Below are 19,256 nucleotides of genomic sequence, written 5' to 3' on the forward strand. Positions count from 1 at the left end.
GGAAGCACTGCCACCGCCCGAATCGTTGGTTCAACCACACTTTCGAAAAGTACTTCGAGAAGTCCTCTAGATCCTTGCGCTTTGCCCAGCGCTCTTGCACTGCAGTTAGCTTATCCTGGAAGGCGACGTCGCTCGTGGTATAGTGCAAGTCGTGGACATCAGCCATTACTAATGTTGCTATGCTGAAATCCATGGAATTTGTTTTCTGGAATATCTTCTTGGCCACATGAAAGTAATACATCAAGTATGTATACTCGCAGTCTTCCCCAAACACCTCTTCAACGGCATTCCACTGGGCTGCGTCGGCATCACCCATCACGTAGCGAACAATTAGGGGCTTACCCACAACAGTAAAATAAACGCGGCGAAGTAGCTGAAGCACCTCGGTGTGCTGGTCTTGTTGCTGCTGCGACACAATAAAGACCGCCAAGAGATGGAAGTGTCTCGCTCTATCTGAGATGCCAGCAACGATGACCGGGTAGCCTACTTGAGTGAGCTTGTATGTGGCGTCCAAGTGTAGGATAAATGATGCAGCGTCCCGATTGGCACGGCGTAGAAGTTTCTTCGTGCTAACTCCAATCACGAAGGGATTAGCGTCGCTCCCGTTGCCTATGACATCATTGCCATTCACATCTGTGCGTTTCGTAAACGGGAACGCAGCTGCCTCTTCTTCTTGACCGGTAAAAAAGGTTTCCTGCACCTTACGGTGAACGGCCGCACGCAGGTCGCTGCCACCAAGCCGCCCCGCGACATGGTGATGCGCAAAGCGCTGGACTCTCACCAGCGGTGGTGCAGTGGCCTCAGTTAGATTGAAACGCTGGGTTAGCGCGTTCCAAATCCTTTTCGGCTTGAGACCTTGACTAGCCCAGTCCATCACTGCCGTTTTCACTGCGTTTGTTAGCACGGGGGCGCTTGCGACGCGGGCAGGGGTAGCATGGGTGTAGGCTTCTTCGATCGTTACGAGATGCGTCTGCTGGTACATCATGACGCGACGTCTCCAGGGGCAGACAGCAGCTGCCAAGACGTCCTCGCAGGCCTTGCACGCGCAAGCCAGGCGCTGCATCCGCATTGGATGCGGAGTGGCGTTCATGCATACATAACACTGTTTCAGATCACTTTTTGCAACACGGAACTTCTTAAGGCCTCCGAGTAGACGGTCGGCCTCGATCTGGGGCGTCGCAGCTGCGAGTGTCTGCCAATGGTGTCGGAAAACCATGAGGGGTGCTGGGGGGAGCTGGGGGCTGGCTTAGCGGGGTGAGATTGCTGAATGGTGGATAGTAAAGGAAAACCCGAACCCCTCGAGTATTACTGTATGCTACTTTTGTGATAGAACTTTGACCATTGGCCAAAATAATCTGCCGAGCTAGCGTCTCCGGGACAAGAGTGCTGCTGGTGGTCTGGTGGTGTCACAATCACAATAACGAGTGGCTATTACGTATCGGTCGGTGCCACATGGATTTCTGGGGTGCTGATAGTATACTTTTGGTGTTTTGTTAACAAAGACTGGTGTAAACAGTACGTACTGTACCAAGTTGGTACGACATCCAAATACCGGTATCAAGTGCGGGCTAACCCTAGAAGACAGTTTCTTCGTGCAACATTCAAGCGACAAAGGTTGATTGTCGTCACCACGAAAAGGCAGAGCACGTACGTCACTCATGGCCATTCCGCCACCCGATCGGAGCTGTTCACAACCTCGCGTGAAGGCTTCTAAACGATTCCTCATCGATAAAATTCGATACTGTACCACATAAAACAACTGGACCAATTGACTGCAACATGCTACGTTGTTTCAGCTGCTTCAGCCGTCGAGGTGCGTTAGAAGACACGACCGAGGACAATGACATGTCCGCTTCGGCGATCCTGGGTCTTGGCCAGCGTGACAAGAAGCAGCCCACGTTTGAAGATAACTACGACATTCTGTACCAGATCGGCGAGGGCAAGACCGGTCAGGTTTTTGTGGCCAAGAAGAAGCGGCCACACTATCGCACTCGCGCCAAGACGCTGGCAGAGGAGCAACAGCGCGAGCGTGAAGAACGCGAGTGCGACGAGGAAGTGGCCGTCAAGTTCGTACGACAAGAGTATCTGTCCACGCCTAATCGCGTCGAAGCATTGCAGTCCGAACTTGCCATCCTGGAACACGTCAAGCACCCGGGAGCTCTCCGATTACGGCAGGTTTTTCAGGACGAGGACAAGTTCTCCATCGTGACGGATAAAGCGACGGGCGGTGAGATCATGGACGCTATCTGCAGGCCTGGAGCTCCGCGTATTCGTGAATGCGATGTGGCTGAAATTGTCCGTCAGTTGCTAAGTGTGCTGGCTTACTTGCACCTTAACGGAATCACACACCGTGACCTCAAGGTGGAGAACATTATGTGCAAGACCCAGGGCCTGCGTAGTGGCGTAGTGCTTATCGACTTCGGCTTGGCTCACATGGGTACAGTCGGTAGCAATGAAATGTCTGGTATGAACGGAACGCCACACTATATGGCACCAGAGATGTTCCATAAGCACGGATATTACGGTTGGGCTATCGATCTCTGGTCACTTGGTGTCGTCACGTACGTCCTACTATTTGGACAATTCCCGTTCGACGCGCGCTTTATGTCACAAGTGGAAGACAAGATCGTCAAGGGCGAGTTCGAGTTTCCCAAAGAGCTCGAGTCGATGGTGTCTCACCAAGCCAAAAAGTTCATTGAGTATTTGCTAGTGCTAAACCCGAGGGAGCGCCCCCCTGCTGCAATGGCACTGCAACATCCATGGCTACAAACAGACTCGTCATCAACGAACCCATTTACGGATGCGCACATGGCTGCACTTTCAAAGTTCTCCGAAGGCAAGAAGACCTTCGTACCTCCTGCTCCTAAACAATACGTGCCGCCAACGCACATTCCGAAGGAAGGAGTTATCATTTATGAAGGATAAGAGCACGGTACAAGCTTGTTAATAAATCGCCAACTCTGTTCGTCGTTATTTCCTGATGGCTACTGTTCTCAGATGGCTACATGTGTAGGTTTTGCTGACTTAATGGTCAAAAAATGTGGATGATAGTGTAGAGCACAAGCCCCGTGGCCGCCATGAGTACAGGAGCATCCATCGTATGTGGCGCGGTGGCTTCTGCATAAGCCACTACGAACGGCAAGATGATCATCGTGACCCACAGCTGCATCGGCGTCTCAAAGTCGGAGTATTGCAGAGCTGGGAACACAATTCCGGACAGGAAAACACACGCTGAGCCTTCGAAACTGCGCGTGTATTTGCGCTTGGAGCAACACGTGCTAGTCGAGTATTTGTGCTTGCCAAAGGCAATACCGATCGGTTCCGCAAGTCCATCACCGATGCTCGTCACGAATACGAGAATGAAAACGAGATCGGACTGCGTCGTACGGGCAAATAACCAGCGGAAAAACAGCAGCACGAAGAGACCAGGAAACACGTTGCCAGCCACGATCCACTTGAGTGTATGCGGTCGGTCTTCAGGTCGATCCAGGGAGTTAAATTGCAGCATGAAGAGCGTGGAGCGCTCGCGGATAGGCTTGATGAGCAGCAAGAAACACAAGAGCGTCACAAAGTCCCCCCACGCTAACGCTAGTGGTCCGTTGCACGCAGCGCATGCCTCTTCGTCCGGTTTAACCAATAACGGCACTAAATAGGCTGCCAATAACTGCAATTTTCTCGTGTAGTTGACCTTGAACACCGAGTTACGCTCGGTAATAACGTAACCAGCGTCGTCTACGATGCAGAAGAAGCGGCAGATGATGCCTCCAAGTGTGGATACGCCCATCATGATGAGTACCTTGGGCAGCAGGAAAAACCAGAAGCTCGTATTGTTCCATAGCTCGGGTTCCAGAAACGTCGTGAGGCCTGCGAGTGCTGCAGCGAACAGTGTCATACCAACAAGGAAGACGAAGTCGAAAGTGCGCGTCCAGCGCGTGTCATAGCGCCCAGCCACTTGTCCGGCATAGATGAGATCATTTGAGTCACCGTCGTAGTCGTAACTGTCGTCATCCATCGCTATACTGCCGTAGGTTGGCACCTGCTTCGGCAGTCGGAACTTGGGGCCCGACTTTGGACGCCATAGTATACGTAGTACGAACAGGATCACCAGTAGCGAGCCCAATGGGAGTCCAAGCAGCATCGAATAGTCGGTCGTGTTCAAATGGTCGGACCAGACCTCAGGCTCTGGCGAGGCATGCGGAACAGTGACGGGGTCCACACCTCCGCCATCTACAGGCACCTCAGGAGTATCAACAGGGGGCGCCACGTCGGCCATCGGAGAAGTGTCGGACTAAGGCAAGGGTGACTCAGCTTCAGCACCAGCGGACTTGTGCTTCAATGGACGATCTTTTTGCCGCTTTAGGATTGATGTATGTACCACTAATAAATCAGATCTCTTACTCAAACCAAGTGAAAAAATCGAACTCCTTGTCTCACATGAACATGGCGTACTTCGAGCTTGTGTTTAAATCGTTTCTATTGCTGTTTTAATACAACGAAAATGCAAAAAAAAATGGTGGCGCAACTACAAGTTGGAGACTTCATAGGCTGCTTGCAGCGCCTTGAGCTCGTCCTCCGACACACCCGATGCGCTCTTGTCGTCGATAACGAACGAGTGCAGCTTAACGTTACGCAGCAGGTTGCGATCCAGGTTGATGGCCGACGCCGCGTTCTTCGCCACGAAGATCACTTCTTGCACCTTAAACTCGGTGTATGGGTAGAAGGACAGGTCTTCGGCTAAGACAGATGACAGCTTGCCGCTTTTGTAGCCTGTAAGCACAGTCTTGTTGACATCTTTAAACCTGTCCAGAGGCGTCTTGACCAAACCCGTGTTTTTGAACGCCATCTCGGGCTTCTTACTGGAACTCACGCCCAATTTGCTCTTCGCCTTGACCATCTCAGGGCGAATACTCATCTTCTTCTTCATGAGCTTGAAAAGTGAGCGCACGTCCACCAGAAGCAGCACTTTTGTCTTCTGGCGACCATCTTTACGACGGATCTCGGCGTGCTTGGCAGCAGCTTTTGCCACGGCATCGTCCAGCGAGTTACACAGCTGCAGCGGCGTCTTCGGCAGATCAAACATGGAGTCATTGGCGTCGTCACTCAGCTCCTCCGCTTCCTCATCACTGCTGGCAGAATCCTGCTGAACGAACTCAATTGCACCATCTTCATCCTGGTTGGCAGCAACTTTACGTCGTTTTTTTGCAGCTTTCTTTTGCCATTTGCTCTTGGTGATGCCGGACACTACAGACTCAATCGACGGCTTTTTCCATCGCGGGTCGCGCGTACTCGGCGGCTGGAACAAACGACCTGAGTCATCTTCAAACGTCATACCCTCCTCCATGCGGCGTTTACGCGTTTTCTTGCGCGTAGACAGCGTCTTCAACTTCTTCTGCTTGTAGCTGCTCGACATGCTTTACTTGCCGTTGTGTGACTCTTATGACCATTCACAATTAATTATGTACAATACATAAGCAACACAAAAAAACAATTGGAAGCCATTTCAAGATTGACAATGGAGTCCTAACCCGTGTCCGCGCTGCTCACCCTGCTAAGCTTCCTCCACGACGATCAGTCTATTCACCTCTTTCCGAAAAGAGTAGAGCATCCAACGAACGAAATAGGAAAGAAATTCGCAAAATTTCAACAGTTTTACAAGCTGTGAAAGTCCGCGATTGAAGATGTTGAAAAACATTTTCGCGATACGGTGGTTTAGCTTTCACCTACCATCCGTATATATCAGAGGAAGAACATGAGAGCTTTATAGCCACTTCCGGCAACACCAACAAAATTGCTACCGGCAGTGCACCTTTCGGAGGTATATTACAACTGATGCGGGATCTTTTCTCGTGCGTGGATACCACATCTGCAATGATCGGTACTTACTGTCCGCACTTGGAACATATCGAAGGTCTCAGACTCGCAGCATATACAAGAAACGACACCTCACTAGTGGGGGCTAACTCTCCAGAGTTTAGAGGCATTTTGCAAGGGATGTAGCCACTTCAAGGCGTTCGACTGGGGTAGCTTACCATGCAGCGTGTCGCGAAACCCGGGGTGTTCCGAAATAGGAAGGTTTATTAATGAGCAATAGCAAAGCAAAAGAAGTGGAGCGCCTTCACTCGAGTGCGCTCCTACATGAAGTTGAAATGGGCGCGTGCCAGCGCCCATTGACGGCATGGGCCGCGTGCCAGCAACCTCTGGCGGCACTACTCGCGTGCACCAGCCCAGCAGCCTGCTTCTTGGCGCGCGTCCCGCGATCCGATTGGGTGGCAACCCCAACTCGTGCTGCAACGTATCCAAGCTCAAACCTTGTGACAGCAATCATGGCGACAATGCCCTCCAGAGCTTGGTTGCGGATGCTGCGGTGTGTTGCTAGTCGAGTTGAGCACTGAGCTCGGCGTCTTCCATCGAATCCACATACTCCTGTACCTTAGCAGGTACATCATGAAGCAGTGCGGTCAGAGGCTCCCGGGCGTTTTCGATGGCCTGAAGGCCGATCCACGAAACTAGAAGCTCCCAGCGGTTCTGTTGCTGGTTGAAGCGGTAATCGACGAACTTCTCAACTCCGAGGAGTAGGCCTTGGCTAGACACCAGCTCCAGCAGCTCCGCGGACGTGTTCAACTCCGCATCAGCATAATACTTGAGACGGGAAGCATGCACGTCGTACTTCCGCCCTGAGACGAGATGCTCAATCTCAAATGAATGAGCGAGAGCTTTCGTCACTCTGAACGGACCGACCCAATGATAAGCAGCTTGTTGTGCGGCAGGCGTTGGTCGGTCCTCGACCACAGTACGAAATCACCGACATCAAAGTTGGCAGGTGTGCCCTTGTGTGCCGCCATGTCGCGAAGTCGCTGGCCCTCTTTGGTGCTCGTCACTTCCTGGTAAATAGCGTGCAGGGAGGAGCGAAGCTGATCGACAAACTCGCTGATATCATCCAGATCGACGACGTGTTCAGCTCGATCATCGGTAGAGGGCACCACGATAGCATCCAAAGCCGAAGATGCTGGCAGCCCCGTGAAGACTTCCACAGGAGCGTGTCCAGCAAGAGATGGGACCGGTGTATGATTCAGGTTCGCTTGGATAGCAGGCAACACGTATGGTCATTCGTGCTGATCCAGAGCGTATTCCATCAGCAACGCTCGAAGAACCTGCATGACGTCCTTGTTCAGTCGTTCGACCGTTCCATTCAGCCATGGTGAGTACACAGGCGTAAATTGGAGCTCCATTTTGAGTCTCGCCGCCAAATGCTTGACCATCTCGTTACGGAAATGCGTTCCTTGGTCGGATAGAAGCGTCTGAGGCAATCCGTATCGGGCATACCAAAGCGTCAATGCTTCCGCAGCGACGTAGGCAGTGGGCGTAGCGCACGGAAACAGCTCACAGAAGTGTGACAGACCATCCTTCACAACCAGCAGGTACGCAGAGTTACCGAACCCTTCGCCTAGGAACAGGAAGTCCCAACGCACGACTTCGTTTCTCTGCGTCGTCGTCAATAGCGAGCCGTATGGACGCGGGATTTGACGTGGTCCCTTGAAATGCTTGCACAGAAGACACTCCCGCACAAACTTGGCCACTTTACCGTCCAGCTTTTCGATGGCAAAACGCTTCTTCAGAGCCAAAGCCATAGCTTCCTGGTCACGGTGGCCTTGAGAACCGCAGTGAGCGACGACAAAAATTCGGGCGAGTAAGTCCTTGGCACCAGTGGGGACCCATAGGCGGTTATCGACTGTCACCACACCAGCCTCCCTCTCCGAAGCGTTCTGCAGCCGAGAGCGTTCACAGGAGGCAGCGAGCTGAGCTGCACGGACGTCGTTCAGTGTAGGGAAGATGAATTGGTCGTCAGAGAGGGGGCGAAGCTGGGACAAATTCTCCACGGGGACAATATGACGACTGCGCGTCTGCACAGCAGCCACAGTCACGATGACACGCGCGTGCCATCGTGAGACGATGTCGGCCCAAACATCTTTCTCGCCGGGAATGTGCTCGATTGTGTAATGAAGGCCACAAAGACGCATCGCCCAGCGCTGCAGCCGATCACGGACATGTTTTTTCAGCTCGACATTGGGCGCAAAGATTTAAGCCGGGTTGGCGTGATGGCAGTACAAATGAAATCCGTTGGGGCGAAGCAGTAGATATTCAAGGTCGTGACAGGCCTTGACAATCGGGTAGGCCTCTTTTTCCACAACAGTCCAGTTCAACTCGTGGTGCTTGAACAAACCACCTTGCACACGATCAGCTCGTGGTGTTGCTCGTCCACAGGCAGGGATGGATCCCAATCGCGCACCTGGGTGACGACAATGGCGTAGCCCGTCGCCGAGGCGTCCGTGAAGAGAAACAGCTGAGCATTCGGGTCAGGGAAAACCATCAACGCCGAATCCTTCACCAGCGACTTGACATTACTGTAGGCAACCTGCTCGTCGACAGTCCAGGTAGTCGCCACACTCAGTGCGTTTCGGTTGCGCCGACCAAGCCTGGCCCTTTCCGCGTTCAGTTTCTCGTGTAGCGGGGCAATAATTCTCGCGTAGCCAGGAAGCGAGTCGTGCAGCCAATTCGTGGCACACACAAAGTACTGTAGGTCAGCAGCGGTTGCTGGAAGCGGAAGCTCTGCCAGTGCACTGACACGGGACGGGTCGTGGCGAACACCTTCACTGGAAATAAGGCGCCCGCACCACAGGATCTCCAGCGCATACAGTGACGACTTCGCCATGTTGAGTTTGAACTTGGCCGCACTCACAATCTTAAAACGCACTGAGCGTCTGTAAAAACTCCAAGATCGTGGGTGCGAACAGTATCACGTCGTCCACCCAAACCAGTGCCCTGTGGGGGATCAGGGGTGCGAGTTTAGCCTGCACCTGACCTTGAAAATGCAGGGCGGAGTCCATCGCTCCTTGTGGTACACGATTCGGCGTGAACACACCGTCTGGCGTCACGAACGAGAACATCTCTCGGCTGTCCTCGTGCAGGGGCGTCTGCCAAAAGCCCTGCGTAAAATCAAATCGGTCGAAAAACTGCTTGCCTTGAAACGAGTCGATTTGAGTGGCAGCCGAAGGCATGGCACCAGCAATAGGGACGGTCATTGTGTTAACCGGCCGGTAGTCGATTGTCAGACGAAATTTGTCCTGAGTGCCTGGCTTGCGTACGGGAACCACGGCACACGCCGACCGCGACGCATTGTTCTGCTCCACTAAGCCATTTCCCACGAGAGACTTCACGTATTCTCGAATAAAAGCAGCCTGTAAAGGGGCATACTTGCGCGGGGCACTGCGGTGAGGCACGGCACCTGGTCGTAACGTCACCAGGAGTGGCTCGACATCGGCCGGCGGGTCTGCTCCAACTGCCTCGCGCCAAACGTCTGGGAACTCCTCTAGCAACCCTCGGACGGTGTCAACGTTCTCCTCTGGCAGTCCATTTGCCACCGCACGGTCTAGCAGCTGGCTGAGCGAGATGATTGGCTCAGTATCTGGCTGCGGGTCAGGAAGTGCGTCTCCAACAGGAAACTCGTCCTCTGCATTGTCAAGCGGTGTGCTCCCGGCCAGTTGAGCGAGCTGCTGGTCCACATCGATGCCGAGCCCCTTTAACACATCTCGCCCTAATAAGAGCTCGTCTCCGTCGCCGCCCAGAACCAGACACGACACCGATCGCAGCGACACAAGGCCAGCCACCGTTGGCAGCTCGAGATCCAAAAGCAGCTCTTGATCGCAGATCAACCGACGCCCATCAGCCATTTCCGCCTCTGCAGGCGTACGTAGTCGAATGGTCGAGAGTGTGGGCTGCACAGCGCATAGCGAAGCCACGATTCCTTCCGGAATGATGCTCCTGTCAGCACCAGTATCGGGGACGTAAGGCACCGTAAGCAGACTGTTGATGCAAACGGACCCAGTACTCATCTTGTGACGAGCGACCATGGATCTGAGGGCACTAGCACGCTGCTCCTTGGAAGCCTGGAACCTATCTCTGGCTGCGGTTCGCTGCGCGTCCGTAGCCGTGGGGCAGTCCTTCAGCCAGTGGGGCCCTTTGCAGAACAAGCATCCGTCGTGTGTGTGGGGGGGGATTAGACGATCGGGGGCCCCGCGCGGGTTGAGAAGTCCGCGAGGGCTGTGCGGCTGCCGACGCTGTTGCGGGCGTTGAGGTTGCATGCGTGACAGTCCCTGGTCGCTGTGACTTGCGTTCTGCCGGTCGCCCAGCCTTGGTGTCGGCCTTCGTCGCATAATCGTGCGACAGCCGATGGAAACGCTGTTGCACCTTCGCGTGTTCCAGTATCAGGTCGAAGAGGGTGACGTCGTCAGATCTGCAGTCACGCCTCTCCAAGTCGATAAGCCGAGTGATTTGGGCTTTGAGAACAGGAGGCTGTAGGTTGTCCACCAAGATGCGACAATGAGCCTTCAGTCTGCTCTTGCAGCCCGCCTCGGACTCGTTTCCAGTTCCGATAAGCTTTTGCAGCCCGTTGTCCTCCACAATCCCATTGAAGTCCTCGTAATAGCGGAAGACGCGTGCGTCGCAGTCATCCACCGAGAGGTCCATCTTGAGCTTCTGGCGGAACAGAGACGCGACATCTGGCACGAACTCGTTCTTGAACGTATGACAGCGGGCCTTGACAGTATTCATGACGTCGGCATCCGTCACTGAGGCGAGCGGCTTCTTCAGCACATACGTGGCCAAATTTTTCAGCGTTTTCGGTTTCAGACAACATTTCACTGTGGCCACAACGTTCTCAAACGTATCGCCGGTTGTCGTGCAGCGGTGCCGAATCTTCTCCACGTAGCGCTCCCACTCGCGATACCACTCTATCAGAGCAGCATGGTCTCAGCTGGACAGCTCCGGTGCCCGGATGACCTCGAAGATCGGCTGGGGGATCAACATCTCGACGTCTCCGTCGGAGTCTAGCCTGGCCGACATGGTTGACGTTGAAGTTGAAGGAATCGAACTTAATGCGAACCGCACTTAAGCCAAGTACGGATTTCTAATCCGCACTTAGTCGACGAAGTCCGGTAGTGTTCACGACACAACGACGACAGCAGGTCGACGCGCGCACCGAGATACCAAGGATTAAGAAAACTTGCGCTTCGACTAGCGCAAAGCTAGCTTTGTCGCGAAACCCGGGGTGTTCCGAAGTAGGAAGGTTTATTAATGAGCAAAAGCAAAGCAAAAGAACTGGAGCGCCTTCACTCGAGTGCGCTCCTACACGAAGATGAAATGGGCGCGTGCCAGCGCCCATTGACGGCACGGGCCGCGTGCCAGCAACCTCTGGCGGCACTACTCGCGTGCACCAGCCCAGCAGCCTGCTTCTTGGCGCGCGTCCCGCGATCCGATTGGGTGGCAACCCCAACTCGTGCTGCAACGTATCCAAGCTCAAACCTTGTGACAGCAATCATGGCGACACAGCGCCGAAATGTTTGAAGTTTTCGCTTCGTATCCCAAAATCGAACTAAAATCATTTAAATTACCTGGAAATACTGCGCTGTGGAGAAGCGATTACTTTTTCCAAGAGCGACACCATGTCGAGCCACTCTCGCCGTTGAGTCGCTTTGCTCCCGTACTTGCAGCCTGTCCAAACCTGACGTCGTTAGAGGTTCGACTATCAGTTATGCTAGGAGAAAGTGAGTATCTTGACGATCAATTTCTATGGCATATTGCTAAGGCCTGTCCACTTCTTGAGAGGTTAGCACTGATCGAAGCTTCCTCTCATCATGGAGATGGACCCAGTAACGTATTTACCAGCGAAGAATTAAAAGCCCTAACGATTCTTAGCAATCTACGAGCTATCGAACTCAGTGGTTCTCGAAAAAACTATGGTATCTATTGCGTCACGCCCTCGATCTCCTGGTTCGCCCCGTGTACGTATTGATGTAGCTTTGAGGGTCAGAGATTGGACTGCTGCCGATGTTGCAGCATGCGCTCATGAATCAATCACTACTGTAGATTTTGCTATCGTCTGAAGCGAAAAAAGAATTTAATTCGAATTCGTCCGGATACGCACAACTATTCTCTACCAGCGAAGTGAGAGATGCGCTTTGAATCGCAATGGAGCAAAGCCAAGCGGCAGCTAGCGCCGAACGTCGAGTTTTCTTACGATTATCTCCGAACATAGGGAATGGCGTTACCGCAACCATAAATACAACACCACGACACGAATTTTGGCAGCTTTAGAGCGAAACGCAACCACAACGGGGCATGCACTCGGTATTATATTTTAATTTACCCAAGACCACGTGGCCTTCGTCGATAGGTTTGTCTAAATTTAGAGGTTCTAGACTGATGTGAGCCACATGTACATTATGTGGGACACAAGTATTCGCACACTTTGGGACTTCTCGATTTGCTGGAAGATCTCGATCATCGCTATGGATCAGAAGGCTTTACTACTTAAGTTGGTTCGTGCAAGGCTTAGTGAGCTGGAGAAGATGAGGACGATGCTCGTTGACATACAACGCAATATGGAGGAAATCATGGCAGCTCAGATGGAGTTTCAGGGTCGTATTGATGAGGAGGAAGCTTGCCTTTACCAGCTGAAGGCGGATTTCTTCGAGGAGGGGGCAGCTCAAGATGACGATTTCTCGTTTGGAGTTTTATTGGAGATGGCTATTCACAAGCTGAATGCATAATGCAGTGAACACGGACTGTAGTAAAGACTTAATTAAGGCTAAAACACTTACTCGAGTTCTTTTTGTAGCTTCTGTAGAGTCTTGCTTGTTGTGGCAGCGTCGGATTCGGAGATAGGTTGTTCCTTGGACAGATGCATAATGGCCCAAAGAATTCGTAGGCGCATCACTTTGATGTCGTGCTTGGTGACGTCGTAGCTTTGCTGTGTGGTGTTTCCAGTAAGGTAATTGTAGCATTGTGCTATAACTAATACGCCGCAACTAGATCCATCTGGTTGTTGCGGTGAAAACACCCACTCAACGTCCTGGATCTCCAATTCCACATCCGGCATCGAGGACGCGTGCCACCGCTCGAGGAACCCGCGTAGGCTCTTTTTTGCTTTGCTTTTTGGGTGATTCCCTTGTTCAGTAACACCCTCCCAGATCTTCATCATGTCCTTGTGATAAGAAGCATTAATCAAAGGCTCGTACATGTGTACAAATAGTCGTACACTAGTTGCCGTCGTGTGAAAACGCGTGATAATGACTCCCCAATGATTGCCGTCCAGGTGTACTGCGTGGAGGACAAAGTTAAGTTCTCCGATAGATACTTTTGGTGTAGAAGGCCACCCAATATCCCACATCAGTGACGAGATCACGTAGCAGCCACCAACAACCCCTCCAATTGTTCGTAAACAGAAGTCTATGTGACTGTCATTAAGCCAGCCCCGACATAGACCACCGAGAATGTTTTCGAAACTGATCGATCCATTTCCGTGCAGCGTCCAAAATTCCGTTAGTAAGCGACTTGATGCAAACTTTCCAATCACTTCGTTGGCCAAGTCTTGATGTCGATGGCAGATAGCTACTTCTTGTAAGCCTTGAGTCTTTGTCTCTTCTGCTAAGAGGCTCACATTTGATGGGATGATTCGCCAGTTTTGCTCTAGCCATTTCCGGTCTTCAATCCACGTTCGTCTCTTTAATTTGACATCGTGGAATATAGTCAAAGCTCCTACAAACTTGCTGCGAGATGTTGTAGATGTAGAGCAACCATTCCGTTAGTACAACCCGGTTGTAGCAACCATAATATGGCAACCTTATTGGTAAAACAACCTTACCTGCTAAACTTCCAGAGTTTCGGATCAATAGTGGCGACAATATCAAGGACGATCCCTTGATTCTTCACGCTATCTTCGAGTGGACCCGGCGAGTCCTGTTCTTTCCATGCTGTCGTGACGGCGGCTTGGAGTGATCGACTGATATCAATTGGAACTGCAAATACGTGCATGTAGTCCGTGTGCCGCATTGCTTCCCACCGACACTCGATGCTACGGGCTCTCAAATAGGGATCTTCAAGCTGAACTGGATACTTGGCAAGTGTATCCATGACAAATTTCAAGTTTTCCGTGTTCTTTGCCCAACGTACAAAGCGACCAAGAGTCACAGTAAGCCCAGCTAAGTATTTGTGAATAGCTAGACGGGGTTGACCGGATGTCAACGTAGTTTGGCGGAGCTGCTTCGTCGTCACCCTGGAATTACCGCGACGTTTCGGCCGAGGAAGGCTTATGATATCAACAGCACGGCTTGCAATTGTTGGTACTTCCGGATCTGGCGGCGACATATTAGTATTATTGACACGTTCTGGGTTTGCACTGCCCCTTTCAGACTCAGATGCTTCAGACTCAGATGCACCTCCACTATCCGTGCAGGCTTCTGTAGAGGGCGAAGCGGATTCTAGCTCGTCCATAAGTTTCGCTGTTTCCATTGCCTCAAGTGGGTCAAGCGAGGAGAAATCGTCTTGATCGTCATCGTCTTCGTTACTACTACCGTCATCGCGATTACCATTGACTTCGCGGTTGAGACCAATCTCCACCGTGTCCTTCCAGGGAGAGTGTTCTTGATAGAAATCAGCGCTTGATAGACACGATAAATGTTCCAGCAGAGGCTCTAACACTGCTTTTGCGTATGAATACTTTTCCGATGACGACAAAACCACCTGGTCGGCACGCTCCTTCCTGTGAAGGCGAACGTAGGCAATCTCTTTGGGTATCTTAGAAGCTGTCATACAGGATCCGTGATCATCACTTTGTTCCGCAACCTTGTCATCCTCCGGCAACTTTACTTTCGGCGACCTTAACTTGGACATTTGCACAATAGGTTTCAGTAAGTCGGCCGCCGCAGCAAGGTCTTCTTTTGCTTCTAAGGCCACCGACAAACTCCATCGTTTGTCAATCGAAGTAACAGGTAACATGTTGAGCCGAAGTCCAGATTCTGCCAAATGCATCATGTGTCGGCAAGGTAGATGATGACTCTTGAAGAATAAGCAGGTACATGTCCATTCTCCATCGTTGCACACAAATGTTTCATTCCCACAGTTGACCTTCCAAAACGATACACTTCCAGCAACTCGTTTGCAGAAAGCGCCTGCCATAAGGTTGACGAAGCGCTCCCACTCCTTCTTGACCGTCGAAAATATATCCGCAGACAGTCTATTAGCCACAGCTCGCAAAAACTTTGGCACCGTCTTGGGAGCACGTGAAGTTGAGTGCTGATGTCCAATAGTGAAAACAATTTTCTGCGTAATTGTCATTTGATGCTGAAGCAACCCAGCAATAGTCTTGTCAATTCTCGTTTTGTGACCAAGCAGCATCTTGACTTGATTCCAGTTTGACTCGATCCTATTCGTTGTGGTATTGCCAGCAGTAAAAGCCTTTCCTCTAGCAAAATTGGCCCACATGTCACGGCACGAGTTCCAGTTTTTATCGAAGTACGCAAAAAAGGCTTCGCGCTTCTGGTCCTTACAATACTGCCGCAGTGCATCGTAGTAGAAGTTGTATCTGGTACTAGAGGTACTAACATAAATCAAAGGCAATCACAAATTAGCCTCCACATACACGGTGAAAAGCAACCTTACTCACCTGTAAAGTAGTTTCATCATTTGGACCAGCCGTTCCTCACATTGCGAAACTCTTAGGCGATACAACGGACGCTTCATTACCTTCTTCCAGTATCTAATGGCATGGAACTGACATAACAGAACCTTGGCTCTCGGAAAGGCATCCTTTAATACGCCCCACTCAACAAAATCTTTGTCAATCACCACCGATTGAATGTGCTTCCAGCCCGAGTTCTTCTCCTTGAAGTAGTCCAAAATTCTGGACATTGTCAGTGCTTGCTCGTTGAGACAAATGAAATCAAAAACCGGAAACCCTCAACCCGTATCTGTGGTGACAACCAAACTTCCTAAAGGTCAAAACCAAAACAAAGCTGAGTTAATCATACAGCAACTTTAAGTAGATAAGGTTGTTATACATCAGAATAAAGTTACAACAACCATAGCTGTACGCACCCAGATGATAGCCCAGATTATTCGTTCCGTGGGTAAAGTCCATCGCTAACGTATCACCCCATCGCTCGAACATTAGCTTCTGCACTTTTGTCTGCAAAACGATCCCGGTTGTAACGCCAATTTGGTCTTGCATCACGAGAACATCACTGGCATCCAATTGGCGCAGCGCGTGCAGCATATCCTTCAATCGGATTTCAGCAGAATCCCTCCCCATGATATTGCGAATGAGGTTGCGGGTCTGCTGTGGAGTAATCTCGCAGCCTATTATTTACATATACGGTCATACGAAGAACATAGTAGCAGACGTGTAAATTAAAATAAAAATAAAATCTGACTTACATACCAATCCGCTCATTCAAAAAGCTGGAGATGTGCTTCGAAGAAGCACGTGCATCCGCCAAGGTTTTCACGTCGTCACGATCCTGCTCGTCCAATGGTAAGGTCTTAGTCGTCAGATATGACGAGGCTTCAGACGCAGTGGTAGGGTGGGAATGGGTGTGATTCTGGACAAAGCAGATAGCGGTTGGTAACTATAATAACACCCATAATATCCGATAGCAAACCTCGTTGCGAATCTTGATAGTAAAACCCTCCGTAGATGTCCGGATCACAGCGGCTGTAAACCGAGCCTTGCACCCGCAATAGCGAATCTTGCGGTTGCGGTGTCCTTTAGAGCGAGAGCTCTGTGAAACCCCGTGTGTACAGCGAAAGATTCTGCTGGCCCACTGAAAGTCGGTGGGTATCTGATCGTCGTTTGTACTACACAATAAAGCAACACATTCACGAGTTAGGTTTTAGCACGTAAAAAGCAAAAGCAAAAACTACCTGTTGTAACACACTGTAGTTTGCGAGCTTCGAACCCGGAACTTGAGATTGTTTTGGTCCTTGTAGGTTTTAAGCACCTTGTCAAACTCTTCCCAGCTGTGGATAGGGAGAGAGGGAAACGGCGGAACAACGTTGATGATCTCCTCACGGTCCAATTGCATGGACTTCAACTCGTCAATGTGTTTGCTTGACCGTTTTCGAGGAACATACTCCGGGCGCGTCGACTCCGGTATAGCAATGTCCTTCTTACAGTCTTTTGCCGTCTTGTCCCTCGTAATGTTTGCAAGAAGTGCGTCTGACACAGTTTTCTCTTTCTTAAAGGGGGGAGGCGAATAGTGAGGAGAAAAGCTCCGCTCCTCGGTGGAGACGTGCGGTGAGTGCAGGCGTTTTGCGCCGCAAAACACTTTCCCCTTCCCGATTGCTAAAAACAACATTAACAGATGTGGTGAAGATGTGGTGAGTGCCTCAATTAACGGCAACCATAATGTTAAAGCAACAATATCCAACGTACTGGACGGCTTTTGCTGCATCTTTCTGGCCCTCTTTATCTGCGATTTCCCCTTGCGACCTAACACACAACATATACGCTGTTAGAACCATTAACGTTTCACATAAAATGACGTCTCCATCGTACTCTGTGGGGCAGGATCATCCAAGTCATCATAAATCTGGTAGACGTCTTCAGACTCTTCCCTGTCGTCTGGCAGAAAGTCGGCATCGCTGCTGTCGTCCTTTGCCATGCCAAGAGCGGCATACATGTAGTTCAGCTCTGTCTGCTTTCCCTTTCGCAGGGCCCGCCCTAAAATGTTTGTATAAGAAAGGTTAGAAAATTCTAAAACAGTATCTGCAGCAGATCAGTTCATCCTAACCATGTGGCGGCGCACCCTCTGCCTCACTCATAAGCGAGTCTTCTTGGAGGGCTGCGGATGGAACTCTCCTCGCGCTTCCGTGTGCGGTCCAGCTGTGCAGGGCTCACCGATCGCGCCGCCCGAGGTCTGGATGCTTCTGGCGTCGTGTAGTTCTGGAAATATGAGGCCCTCCGCTGTCGTACTCAACGTGATCACCTAAAATTCGTATCTAAGCGAACACGGTAATTTAGAGAAATAAGTTTCCTTGAAATTTTTGAAACTGAAATACAGCAACCATATTTGTCTCAGATTGGCTAAAACAACTTTAAGTTAAGGGTGCACGAACCACTCCGCAGTCGTTAAGTGCAAAAAGGGCTAACCTCTTCTACTTTAACCTTGAGACCGTTTTTTATCACCAGAGATAAACCGATCCTATAGGTAACTGTTTGCCCCGGACATACAGTCAAGTGGTACTTGCTCAGCACACTCGCTGCAGTAATTTTTATCTCCATCATTGCTAACTTGGGTACCGAGACAAGTGCGAGGTCCAGCGTTGAAAAGAGGGTACTTGAAGGGGGATACAGTGACGAGCTTCCCCGTTGTTGCATTGATCCAACGTTCTGGTTTGAACTCTTTGGCATCTATGCCCCATAGATGTGTCATCCTTCCCATTGAGTAAGCTGACCAGCTTACAGCTTCGCCAGCTTTCATGACGGTCCCATCGCACAGAACAACATCTTCGAGTGCTTCGCGGATGTTGGACGGAATAGAAGGATATAACCGTAGCACCTCTTTCACAGTAGCTTCAAGGTACAACAGATCGCTTACTTGGCACTAGGCTTGGGAAATGGATTGAATCGGATCAATCGATATGTCTCGTCTGACTAATCCGATCGAGGTTGAATTCGTTTCGATTTTATTCGATTAAATCCGATTGATCGATCGATCGGATCCAATCAAAAATGTATGAGATTCTAGGAGAAACACAAAAATGATATAGCTCCTTGTGTTGGGATTCACAAGAAATACGTTCTTGTAGGTATAGAGTCTACCCAATGACATATAAAACCTTTACGATTCTATGAAACGATTATGACGTTCTGCATTAAATACTTGAGGTCATATTGTCGTACCGTACGTGTTGTTCGTCTAAATACTTGAGGTCATATTGTCGTACTGTACGTGTTGTTCGTCTCCAGGATGCGTTTTCCTGCAGCAAGAGTCCTAGCACGAAGTTTTCTGTTAGGAAGTGTTTTTCGTAGGAGCCTAAGGCAGAGGAAAGTGACGAATTTTATTGTGTGTGGCTCTACGCTACCCGTCGGGACGCCGTCATGAAATCGTCGTGCAGCATCTCGTTTATCGCGGAATACCAGCAATAGAGACTCCCGGAACACATCCGAAAACTACGCCGCCGATTACGTCTGCGGCTAGCCCACTGCAGACTCCGGCGGAAAATTAATGAGCATATATCCAACAGCGTCGGCGACACGCCTGCAACGCTGTAGCCACGTCGTACCAGCACTTCTGCCTGCTTGTTGTTGAGCACCACCCAGCTCATCGAAGTGCCCGGGAACTTCCACGCCCCGTTGTGAAGCTGTCCATGGCGAGCCGAACATGTACAAGTCGCTCATCAAGAGTCTTGATTGGCGACTT

The 19,256-nt window shown here is 50.8% G+C and overlaps 4 protein-coding genes across 4 annotated transcripts; 1 reads left to right on the forward strand and 3 right to left on the reverse strand.

Moving 5' to 3' along the window:
- Window positions 1-1,779: 1,779 nt before the first annotated feature.
- PITG_13860 (protein kinase, putative) lies at window positions 1,780-2,925 on the forward strand (the record flags this gene model as incomplete). Its single annotated transcript, XM_002899492.1, has 1 exon — window positions 1,780-2,925. One exon carries the CDS (start codon window positions 1,780-1,782, stop codon window positions 2,923-2,925), a length of 1,146 nt encoding a protein of 381 aa, XP_002899538.1.
- A 15-nt stretch (window positions 2,926-2,940) lies between these two features.
- Window positions 2,941-4,312, reverse strand: PITG_13861 (uncharacterized protein; the record flags this gene model as incomplete). The annotated part of the gene is made up of 1 exon (XM_002899493.1): window positions 2,941-4,312. The coding sequence occupies one exon, from the start codon at window positions 4,271-4,273 to the stop codon at window positions 3,032-3,034; it is 1,242 nt and encodes a 413-aa protein (XP_002899539.1).
- Window positions 4,313-4,522: 210 nt separating this feature from the next.
- PITG_13862 (uncharacterized protein) lies at window positions 4,523-5,410 on the reverse strand (the record flags this gene model as incomplete). Its single annotated transcript, XM_002899494.1, has 2 exons — window positions 4,523-5,112; window positions 5,161-5,410. 2 exons carry the CDS (start codon window positions 5,408-5,410, stop codon window positions 4,523-4,525), a joined length of 840 nt encoding a protein of 279 aa, XP_002899540.1.
- A 4,887-nt stretch (window positions 5,411-10,297) lies between these two features.
- PITG_13863 (uncharacterized protein) lies at window positions 10,298-10,863 on the reverse strand (the record flags this gene model as incomplete). Its single annotated transcript, XM_002899495.1, has 3 exons — window positions 10,298-10,303; window positions 10,366-10,755; window positions 10,837-10,863. 3 exons carry the CDS (start codon window positions 10,861-10,863, stop codon window positions 10,298-10,300), a joined length of 423 nt encoding a protein of 140 aa, XP_002899541.1.
- Between the last annotated feature and the right edge of the window lie 8,393 nt (window positions 10,864-19,256).

The sequence above is a fragment of the Phytophthora infestans genome, genomic scaffold (genome assembly GCF_000142945.1).
Source record: "Phytophthora infestans T30-4 supercont1.30 genomic scaffold, whole genome shotgun sequence".
NCBI lineage: Eukaryota > Oomycota > Peronosporomycetes > Peronosporales > Peronosporaceae > Phytophthora > Phytophthora infestans.